The 11,907-nt window shown below is 51.3% G+C and overlaps 1 protein-coding gene across 1 annotated transcript in view; it reads left to right on the top strand.

Annotated features, from left to right (window-relative positions):
* The first annotated feature begins 1,275 nt into the window (after positions 1 to 1,275).
* The window catches only part of plekhh1 (pleckstrin homology domain containing, family H (with MyTH4 domain) member 1), a 63,049-nt gene continuing 52,417 nt past the window's right edge, over positions 1,276 to 11,907 (top strand). The window contains exons 1-2 of the mRNA XM_083634164.1: positions 1,276 to 1,414; positions 10,311 to 10,497. Of these exons, the coding sequence (XP_083490290.1) occupies positions 10,354 to 10,497 (144 nt within the window). The 5' untranslated portion in view covers positions 1,276 to 1,414; positions 10,311 to 10,353. The remainder of the gene's footprint in view (positions 1,415 to 10,310; positions 10,498 to 11,907) is intronic.

The following is an 11,907-nucleotide window of genomic DNA, read 5'->3' on the forward strand; positions in this document are numbered from 1 at the left end:
TGTCCGCCGCCTGCACGTCTCTCTTCTCCCGCTGCCCCCCGATCTCCGACAGCCTCTGGACACTCTCTGGCTAGATGTCCGATCGCGCTACATGCCCTGCTGTCCATGTCGTTGTCCCGCATACCCGGTCCGTCTCCCGGGACCGCCTCGGCACCACCTCGCCACGTGGCCCGGCTCTCTGCAGGTCCAACACAGTCTCTTCCGTGGCTCCTCCGGCCGCTCTTCCCGCTGCATTACCTCCGCGCTCATCAAGTCCACCCGCTGCATGACTTCTCGCAGCGCCCGCATCACCTCTACTGCCCAGGCAGGAGTCTCTTCCACCAGCCGTCCGACCTCTCTCAACACACGGGCCTCCATGCCCGCCAGCATCGAGCTGATCCCCGCCGTCAGCTCTCCTTTCCTCCCGTTCACCGATGGCCATTCTCCGCGCACCATCGCACGTGGTTTTAGCAGTTAGCACCCCTGGTAGCTAACTTACTAGCGCTAGATCTAGAGCCAAAAAGCCGCACCACCCGTCTCTTTTGCCGTTCCTTCTCACCCTCTCCCCTCTCGGCCGAATCAGAGGCGTTACCGCTTTACTGTCTGACACCAATGTAACGAAGTGGGTATTTGTCCAAGGAACTGGAGACTTGAAGTTGGTACAGGCTTTTTATTCTTGTCTTCACAATATAGCTCCTAGCAACTAGCTTTGCTGCTAGCTCTGCAACCACCCGGTCAGCTCCCTCACATAGCCTGACTGGCCTCCGCCCCGGCCGCTGGTCACATATATCCCCTTCCCCCTAGGAACACACCCACACATATCAGTTCCTAGCCAAGCACGGAAACACCCCAATACACGTAATTACCCGATACGCTACAGTATATTACATTTTGAAAGTAACTTTCCCAACACTGAATAATAATAAATATTATAATAATTAAGTCTTAATTACAGTATATTTATTATTATTCAGAAGTAATACAATATAGGCTATGATCTACCACAGAGCATCAGGCTTAGCCTATATGCTTTCAGCTCAAAGAAATCATCAGAAATGGTGTTTACATCCTGAAAGGGCAGGCCGAGCATAATGCAATATCCTGACAGCTCCTGACACAAGGGGGCCTGGCTCCTGGAGAAATCTGATCCTGCATTGGGCCCTTTAAAGGAATATGGGACGAGTCTGTTGAATGGGGCTCTGCAGCGGCAACGTCCCCACTCAGCTCCCCGCTCCAAAGGAACACAGACGGGCTGCGGGAGAGACGACAGGCAGCAGAGGCATGGAGGAAAAGAGCCCAAAGAAATGAATGAGCGGCAGTGAACTGAACGGCAGAGTCGACCGAATGCACAAGTTATGAGTCGGACCGCGAATTACCGGGGAAGGTGTACGTGAGCGGAGAAAGCCGACTGCGGGGGAGAGACAACAGTCACAAGGTAAAGTGTGTGTGGAGGGTCCGCTTGAAGCAGGATTCAGGAACACTAACTTAATATCTCTGATTTTAAAAGCGCATGCTTTATGCGGTTGGCTGTTTGGGTCAATGGTTTGCGACAATAACCGGAAGCGGCGCAACTGCAACTGCGTATTTTGATGCGTGTCTGTCTGATGTGTGGTTGAACTTTATTCTGCTGACCGACGCGTTTTATGGTTGCTACTTTTCTGCTTACCAGCGCCTGTCTAGCACACCTGTTCCTTGTGGCCTTTTTTGGACAAAATCTTGGCCACTACTTGCCCTTGTGGTACGCCTCTAATAATAACATTTATAAAGGCTACATTAAGCCTTTCTACACGTGAAGCAAGGAAAACCTCTGTGCTTAATTATGTTTGCATGACCTTTAGGGAGAAATAGCCTGTGTGTGTGTGTGTGTGTGTGTGTGTGTGTGTGTGTGTGTGTGTGTGTGTGTGTGTGTGTGTGTGTGTGTGTGTGTGTGTGTGTGTGTGTGTGTGTGCATGATGTAGCCTACATGTGTGTTGTTAAGAGTGCACCCACCCACGGATCAAATCCATTTGTGTATCTGGAGATCTGACTGGACAGGGATCCTCCATAACTCAACTTGACTCCTGCAGTATAGCCCCCATAGCTGTTATTTCAACATGTGGTCCTGGGACCACCAGCTGGGTCCTTGAGGGGGTACTAGGGGGTCCCCAGCAAATTGATGAACTGTTAATCTTCACCCAATTCATTTACCAGAAGTGAACACAATTGCAATGCAGAATAATGACAGTTTTGATCATAGTTTCACTGTTATCTCTCTACCTACAATGCATAGTCGTGTAATTCTGGACAGATCATATTTAACATGAACAATAACAAATGTTCTCAGACTTGGGTCAGAGAGACAAAATCTCATCAAAGGGTGTGTGTGTGTGTGGGGGGGTGGTTCTGTGGTTTTAATGTGGACTACATTTGGGGTCCTTGATATGAAAAAAAGTTGATGATCATCACTGATTTAAACACCTTCCCTGGCTGATATATGGACAGAGGATATTATATGATGTCCCACACTGGATTGGATGGTTAGGAGATGTCTCTCCCCCTGTCCCCCCCCCCTGAGAAGCCATCAGACGTGTCTGTGCGGCGGACAGGAGCGGAGTGCTGCGGTCGGAGGAGATAGCTGTTTACACCTCAGTATGGAGGAATGTCAGGGCCTGTATTTAGGGCTGAGACTGATAATGAGTGTGGTCAGTTTACCCAGGCCTGTCATTAACCTGCGCTGCCTGGGAGAGCCAGGCTTCCCTGCTGGCTGAAGGAGGTCGGGGGAAAAGAGAGGGAGGGAAGGTGAGGAGAGGTGTTGGAGGTGGAGGAGGAGAAGATAGGATAGGCAAGATGATTAATGGGAGGAAGATGGAGGTCGTTGGAAAACAGGATGATGTCTTCCAGTCTTCTGCCCTGTCTTATACCTCCAAGTTTTTTCCGTTAAACTTTCCTTTGATTCTGTGTTATTACGAGGTAACAATAAAAAGCAGGGTACATACTGTAGCGTTACACCAGGCCTCTGCTTTTTTTATTCTCTCCATTTCTCCATATTCTCTCCATTTCCAAGAATAGGGTCAAGGGTTAAGGAATACTTAACTGGATGACGGCGAACACTGAGGACTTTTTCCCTTTGTCTTTATTTATAGGAACGGTTGCCAACTGTAGCTGTAAAACGGGACCGAAATAGTGCGGCACTAATTTAAACACAAGTGTAAAGCCGACTTGATGGGGCGTGAGTCCATGAGACACAGAGAGAGAGAGAGAGAGAGAGAGGTCTCCTGTGCTAAACAGATGGGGCCACGCTGGAGAAGATAACAGAATACTTAACGCACCGCGCTCCACTCCTCGTTTGTCTCTGTCTCGTTTCATACACACACACACACACACACACACACACACACACACACACACACACACACACACACAGACACACACACACACACACACACAAACACACACACACACACACACACAGATCGGCCACGCTGACACCAATTTGCGGCGATGGAGTGACCCAGATTTTACACACATGCTCCTGTGCTGCCCGGTGGAGATGTGGGGAACGCCAGTTGGATCTCTGCAGAGACAACAACAGCAGGGATTTGAAAAGTCTGGTGGGGATGATATCACTGAACCACCTAATCACTTACATCACCGCAGCTGCATGCTCAGCAGTGTGTGTGTGTGTGTGTGTGTCTGTGTGTGTGTGTGTGTGTGTGTGTGTGTGTGTGTCCGTGCGTGTCTGTTTCCAATCTGTTTCTGTGTGTGTGTGTGTGTGTGTGTGTGTGTGTGTGTGTGTGCGTGTGTGTGTCTCGGCATCTGTGTGTGTCTATGCTCGCGTAAGCAAGCTCTGAAGACTTACGGCTGGCCGGGGAGTGTGTGTTTGAATATGTGGTGATTAAGGAGGCTCTAGTCGATGGAATGAGCCACTGGAGACTTGTACTTCTGCTCCCCGCGTCCTCCGAAGAGCAGCGTGCCGCATTCACTCTCCACCCTGCAGTCCCAGTCATCAAGTGTTGCAACAGCTAGAAAGAACCATCACACCCGTTACACCGTCCAAACAATTTTATTACAATCGGTGATCGCTTCCACATCTTGAGCAAAAACTCCTCTGGATATCAAATCCCACTCAGCCCAGACGAATAACGCAGTATAACTGTCAGTGTAGTCAATGCAGAGCGGCTGATGGCGATGGCAGCCTCTTCCATTGGAACTTGTAGCAGGAGAAAGTGTCCTGCTGGGATCCTTTGCGGTGGGGTTTCCATTGACTTGTCTTCCCCAGTGTTTTCTCTGGCCCCAGCTGCCTCCAAGTCCTCTAGATGGAAGTAGAGAAGCTCCCAGGGCCTCCTCGTCTGTCTGTAGCCAGGAGAGGAGTCACCATACTGGGCTCTCCTTCCCTCCCTCCCCCCTGCCACCCTGTCCTCGTGTGGCACGCCTTGGGTGGCCCGCCCGGGTGTTACTACTAAACATGAATCTATCTAACGTGCAGACGCTGAAAGTGTTTGTTGTTTTGGCTTGTGCCAGATACAGGAAGCTCCTCTAGAAGAGAATAGTATCATTAGTTCACATCTAACAGTAGCCTCACTGGAAACTTGTCTTCTGCGCGTCTATAAACTATCCCACAATGGAGGGTTACGCTCACGCGAGTGGAGAAAATGACTCGCTTTATATGTCAGCTGTAACAAAAGCTAAAGGTCGGGCTGCATTACTCACACACACACACACACACGCACACACGCCACGCACAACACGCACGCACACACGCACGCACACACAGCAGAATGACCTCATTTTTGACAGGCGAGCTTTGGGAGCTAATTTTTATTAGATTCAGGGAGCAAGGAAGAGATGTGACTATTTGTAAACACTGGTTGCCTCCCTCCTCCTCCCTCCCTCCCTCCTCCCCTCCTCCCTCCCTCCCTCCTCCTCCCTCCTCCCCCTCCTCCCTCCCCTCCTCCCCTCCTCCCTCCCTCCCTCCTCCCTCCCTCCCTCCTCCCTCCCTCCCTCCCTCCTCCTCCCCTCCTCCCTCCCTCCCTCCTCCTTCCCTCCCTCCCTCCTCCTTCCCTCCCTCCCTCCTCCTTCCCTCCCTCCTCCTCCCTACCTCCCTCCCTCCTCCTCCCCTCCTCCCCTCCCTCCCTCCTCCTTCCCTCCTTCCCTCCTCCCTACCTCCCTCCCTCCTCCTCCCCTCCTCCCTCCCTCCCTCCTCCCTCCTCCTTCCCTCCCTCCCTCCTCCCTCCCTCCCTCCCTCCTCCCTCCCTCCCTCCCTTCTCCTCCCCTCCTCCCTCCCTCCCTCCTCCTTCCCTCCTGCCTCCTCCTTCCTCCCTCCCTCCTCCCTCCTCCCCTCCTTCCTCCCTCCTGCCTCCCCTCCTCCCTCCTCCCTCCCTCCTCCCCCCTCCCTCCCTCCTTCCTTCCCCCCCCCCCCCCCATGTCCAACAACCTGGAAGTGTTAAAGGGAATGTTTCGGGGAGAATTAGCATAGCGGTGCTGATAGTGTTTAGCATGCAGCAAATGGCTTGTTTGCACCCAGCTGTTTTGGCTCCCAGAGGAGAGCCAGCCTGGTCTTGTCTGTCCTGGCTTACCCCGGTGGTGAGGCCCAGGCCCTGGTCTTGTCTGTCCTGGTTTGCCCCGGTGGTGAAGCCCAGGCCCTGGTCTTGTCTGTCCTGGCTTCCCCCGGTGGTGAAGCCCAGGCCCTGGTCTTGTCTGTCCTGGCTTGCCCAGGTGGTGAGGCCCAGGCCCTGGTCTTGTCTGTCCTGGCTTCCCCCGGTGGTGAAGCCCTGGTCTTGTCTGTCCTGGCTTGCCCAGGTGGTGAGGCCCAGGCCAGCTGACTTCTCCTCTGCCTCTTCTCCTTCACATTATATCCCCTTATCCCCAGACCTGACCTTATGTCCCCCGGTCAGATCTGCCCCAGAGAGACAGAGAGAGGGGGGGGGGGGGGGGGGGGAGACGTCCGGACAGAGCTGGACCTTGACTGTCCAGCCCGGGCGCAGCGGTCGGCTGGCGAAACCTCCACATGCATGACTTGTGTAATTTGTTTGCTAGGCCTGTATTTATGAGCATGCTATAATTGTAGGGAGCGCCATGGTGCAGTTATAGTCGCTGGACTTTGAACGTCTGCTGTTCTGCTGACAGCGTCTGGCTCTACTCTGAGTCTGTCTGTCTTTCTGTCTGGATGTTATTCAACTTAAGCCTAGTAAGCCTTTTTGTTATAGGATGCAGATCTTCACACATCGGCATCTCCACATCATTACTGAGGCTATAGCCTATTACTATTACTATTACTATTACTACTACTATTACTATTACTATTACTATTACTATTACTATTACTACTACTATTACTATTACTATTACTATTACTATTACTATTACTACTACTATTACTATTACTATTACTATTACTATTACTACTACTATTACTATTACTATTACTATTACTATTACTATTACTATTACTACTACTATTACTATTACTATTACTATTACTATTACTACTACTATTACTATTACTATTACTATTACTATTACTATTACTACTACTATTACTATTACTATAGCCTATTACTATGACTGAGCTTTATGTCTTACAACCTCAAAGCTGCTCGTTATGGCTGCTTTTCTCTCAGGATAATCAGCTTTTGATTGAGTTCACACAACAGGGCCTGGACCTTTGTGAATGAGTATCCGGCCAGAGAAAAATGGCCACTAGTCAATCCCTCTCAGGTAAAAATAACTCAGCTCCACAGTTTCCCACATTCAGCACTCGGCCCCATTCATTCTCACACATTCTTTGGGCCTTTCTTTGCCGAGGCGAGCTCACAGCCCCTCTCTCTCTCTCTCTGTCAGGGGACACAGCCCCCCCCCTCTCTCTCTGTCAGGGGACACAGCCCCCCCCCCTCTCTCTGTCAGGGGACACAGCCCCCCTCTCTCTCTCTGTCAGGGGACACAGCCCCCCTCTCTCTCTCTCTCTGTCAGGGGACACAGCCCCCCTCTCTCTCTGTCAGGGGACACAGCCCCCCTCTCTCTCTCTCTCTGTCAGGGGACACAGCCCCCCTCTCTCTCTGTCAGGGGACACAGCCCCCCTCTCTCTCTCTGTCAGGGGACACAGCCCCCCTCTCTCTCTGTCAGGGGACACAGCCCCCCTCTCTCTCTGTCAGGGGACACAGCCCCCCTCTCTCTCTGTGAGGGGACACAGCCCCCCTCTCTCTCTCTCTGTCAGGGGACACAGCCCCCCTCTCTCTCTGTCAGGGGACACAGCCCCCCTCTCTCTCTGTCAGGGGACACAGCCCCCCTCTCTCTCTGTGAGGGGACACAGCCCCCCTCTCTCTCTCTGTCAGGGGACACAGCCCCCCCCTCTCTCTCTCTGTCAGGGGACACAGCCCCTCTCTCTCTCTGTGAGGGGACACAGCCCCCCTCTCTCTCTCTGTCAGGGGACACAGCCCCCCTCTCTCTCTCTGTCAGGGACACAGCCCGCCTCTCTCTCTGTGAGGGGACACAGCCCCCCTCTCTCTCTGTGAGGGGACACAGCCCCCCTCTCTCTCTGTGAGGGGACACAGCCCCCCTCTCTCTCTCTGTCAGGGGACACAGCCCCCCTCTCTCTCTGTCAGGGGACACAGTCCCCCTCTCTCTCTGTCAGGGGACACAGCCCCCTCTCTCTCTGTCAGGGGACACAGTCCCCCTCTCTCTGTCAGGGGACACAGCCCCCCCCCCTCTCTCTCTCTGTCAGGGGACACAGCCCCTCTCTCTCTCTGTCAGGGGACACAGCCCCCCTCTCTCTCTGTCAGGGGACACAGCCCCCCTCTCTCTCTCTGTCAGGGGACACAGCCCCCCTCTCTCTCTGTCAGGGGACACAGTCCCCCTCTCTCTCTGTCAGGGGACACAGCCCCCCTCTCTCTCTCTCTGTCAGGGGACACAGCCCCCCTCTCTCTCTGTCAGGGGACACAGCCCCCCTCTCTCTCTGTCAGGGGACACAGCCCCCCTCTCTCTCTGTCAGGGGACACAGCCCCTCTCTCTCTCTGTCAGGGGACACAGCCCCTCTCTCTCTCTGTCAGGGGACACAGGTCAGCCCCCCTCTCTCTGTGAGGGGACACAGCCCCCCTCTCGCTCTGTGAGGGGACACGGCCCCTCTCTCTCTCTGTGAGGGGACACAGCCCCCCCTCTCTCTCTGTGAGGGGACACAGCCCCCCCTCTCTCTCTGTGAGGGGACACAGCCCCCCTCTCTCTCTCTGTCAGGGGACACGGCCCCTCTCTCTCTCTGTCAGGGGACACAGCCCCCCCTCTCTCTCTGTGAGGGGACACAGCCCCAATCTCTCTCTGTGAGGGGACACAGCCCCCCTCTCTCTCTGTCAGGGGACTGTCATGCAGAAAGACACCATTGTGCCGCGCTGGATCCTGTTTCAGTCCTGGCCTGTAATTAAGAAGGGATTGCATGGTGAGGGAGTTGCGGGTGGGGGACAGACCCAGGATTGGGTTCGTAGGTAATTTGGCTAAAAAGCAGAGCAGCACCGACCCGCTTTGTAGCTGGCAGGCCTGGGAGCCCAACTCCCCCACTGACACACACGCCTCCCTGCTGGGGTTTTGTTCTGTGTGTGTGTGTGTGTGTGTGTGTGTGTGTGTGTGTGTGTGTGTGTGTGTGTGTGTGTGTGTGTGTGTGTGTGTGTGTGTGTGTGTGTGTGTGTGTGTGTGGGCATGTGGAGAGTGAGACTGCAAGTGAAAAGGAGGGTCTCTCTCTCAACAGTTGTGAGTGTACGTGAGCACAGCTACAGACTGTGTGGGTGTGTGTGTGCATGTGTCTGTGCAGTTGTGTGTCACTCAGAGCAACAGAGAAAGTGAGGGAGCTTTTATTGGAGTGTGTCATCATGGTGAACTCTTTACTCACGTGTCCTCGATGAGTCATGGGAAGCCTGGTCAGTCTCTGGTCAGTCTCTGGTCAGTCTCTGGTCAGTCTGTGGTCAATCTTGAAAGCTTTTTAGAGGTTAAATTGCTATTTTCCCCTCTCCTCTGTAAATGAAACCAGGAGCCGGACTGCTAGAAGAAATACCACCACATAATCGCTTGCACATCCTATTCAAAGTGACATGTGTCGTTTGTTTGGTTTAACTGTCATCTTATGATGTGTATAGAAACCTGCTATTATATGTATACAGAGACTGAAGGCAAGGCTATCATTTACACACTTCATGAGGTCACAGCCAACTCAGCAACGCATTACAAGACAGATCAACCAAACAAAGCACGCAGCACTGAATGGACTTGTGTGCTGTGTGTCTAGGTCCAGTCTGAGTGTTCTGTGTGCTGTGTGTCTAGGTCCAGTCTGAGTGTTCTGTGTGCTGTGTGTCTAGGTCCAGTCTGAGTGTTCTGTGTGCTGTGTGTCTAGGTCCAGTCTGAGTGTTCTGTGTGCTGTGTGTCTAGGTCCAGTCTGAGTGTTCTGAGTGCTGTGTGTCTAGGTCCAGTCTGAGTGTTCTGTGTGCTGTGTGTGTCTAGGTCCAGTCTGAGTGTTCTGTGTGCTGTGTGTCTAGGTCCAGTCTGAATGTTCTGAGTGCTGTGTGTCTAGGTCCAGTCTGAGTGTTCTGTGTGCTGTGTGTGTCTAGGTCCAGTCTGAGTGTTCTGTGTGCTGTGTGTGTCTAGGTCCAGTCTGAGTGTTCTGTGTGCTGTGTGTCTAGGTCCAGTCTGAGTGTTCTGTGTGCTGTGTGTCTAGGTCCAGTCTGAGTGTTCTGTGTGCTGTGTGTCTAGGTCCAGTCTGAGTGTTCTGTGTGCTGTGTGTCTAGGTCCAGTCTGAGTGTTCTGTGTGCTGTGTCTAGGTCCAGTCTGAGTGTTCTGTGTGCTGTGTGTCTAGGTCCGGTCTTGCTGTGTGTCTAGGTCCAGTCTGAATGTTCTGTGTGCTGTGTGTCTAGGTCCAGTCTGAGTGTTCTGTGTGCTGTGTGTGTCTAGGTCCAGTCTGAGTGTTCTGTGTGCTGTGTGTCTAGGTCCAGTCTGAGTGTTCTGTGTGCTGTGTGTCTAGGTCCAGTCTGAGTGTTCTGTGTGCTGTGTGTCTAGGTCCAGTCTGAGTGTTCTGTGTGCTGTGTGTGTCTAGGTCCAGTCTGAGTGTTCTGTGTGCTGTGTGTCTAGGTCCAGTCTGAGTGTTCTGTGTGCTATGTGTCTAGGTCCAGTCTGAGTGTTCTGTGTGCTGTGTGTGTCTAGGTCCAGTCTGAGTGTTCTGTGTGCTATGTGTCTAGGTCCAGTCTCAGTGTTCTGAGTGCTGTGTGTCTAGGTCCAGTCTGAGTGTTCTGTGTGCTGTGTGTGTCTAGGTCCAGTCTGAGTGTTCTGTGTGCTATGTGTCTAGGTCCAGTCTGAGTGTTCTGTGTGCTGTGTGTGTCTAGGTCTGGTCCGGTTCAGAGACAGCGCTCTCTCTGAAGCCTTGCCATGGCAGACGTACTGGAGAGCGGCGGGCCGGGAGCCGTGGGCACGGCCAGCGTGGATTGGCAGAAACGCTGCGTTGCCCTGGAGATGCAGCTACTGAGGTTCCGTCTCCAAGCGGGGAAAATCCGAGAACTGCTGGCAGAGAAGGTAAGAGAGAGGAAAGGCATTCTGGGTAGTGTAGGAAACTGCAGGGGGACTGCACACATTGATATATAAGGATTTAGTGCATTCTAATTGAATATGTGATAAGAACGGTTTGGTTTAGGAATGCTTGAAGAATAGTGATGAGCTTTCAAGTCCATCCATCCCTCTATGGGCTTACGATGTAGGGTTTGGTTTGGTTAGGTTAGACCAGGGGTTCCCAACCTTTTTTGTGCTGTGGACCGGTAGATAGAGGGGGGGAAAAGTCACGGACCGGTTGTCAATTTTAATAAAAAAAAAAATATATATAATATATATATATATTTTTTTTTTTTTTTCCTTTTTTTTTTCTTTTTCTTTTTTAAAATAAACATAGGCTATAATATTATAGGCTGTGTGGTAGTTGAAACATAGTTTCAAGTTGACGTTTATTTATGTTTGTAGTTTGTAAAAAAAAAAAAAAAAAAATTGGACCGGGCTCGCGACCCGGTACCAAATGCGTTACGGCCCGGTGGTTGGCAACCACTGGGTTAGACCACCAAATTCAGTGTTTTTATTTTACTGTACATCCCAGAACATGGCGCTAATGGCGTTAGCATTGTCCATCCACATACTGTACTGTTTAAAGTGTAACTAACCCCCAAAACACTTTTTTTCAGCTTTTAACCAATATATATGACTTTGGGGGTGATGTGTGAAGAATTCTGGTCAAAATTTAAAAAGATATTGCAGCTATAATATAAAGATATTTTCGAGGCGGTGGGCAAACTGTCATGGCGTCGATTTCCGAAAAAAAATCTTGAGCTGAACACAGCCAAAGAGTATAGTATAGACAAGAGCATAATGTCATTTCTTGGTTTTTTCCATAGGTATTTTCAAATCACTGTTCTGATACATATCTGGGGGGTTAGTCCCCCTTTAACGTTAGCATTTGAGCTAACGCTATTGTAACAAACTATATCCAGGATGCACATTGCACATGCAACATTACTAATCTGAATAATATGACATATTTGGGTGATGTACCCTATCAAATTGCTGTCGCAGGCTGTTTTAAAGCTAGAGCAAAGTTAATCTGAATCATTCAGAATAACTTTGCTCTAGCTTTGGAACAATTGAATGGAAGAATGACTAAATTTGAATATGAAAAATATAAATGTTCGTATAATAAACTTTGATTGCCAGTCCTTTTCATCAAATTAGTAGCTATAATTGGGAGTGATGGTGTTACAGTAGGCTACTGGTGGATGTGCACGGTCACAATCTGGCCCTCTGGTGGCCAGGACACTTTTTTGTTGCCCTCTCTATCATCAAAGTTGCCCATCATCCCTGGCTTACCTGCATCCCTTCTCTTGACACTTACCTGGGTCAGTGGCAACAAAGCCCTGCCCTCCTTTCCCCCGGCAACTTCCTCTT

This window comes from Poromitra crassiceps (genome assembly GCF_964638095.1).
Source record: "Poromitra crassiceps genome assembly, chromosome: 3".
NCBI lineage: Eukaryota > Metazoa > Chordata > Actinopteri > Beryciformes > Melamphaidae > Poromitra > Poromitra crassiceps.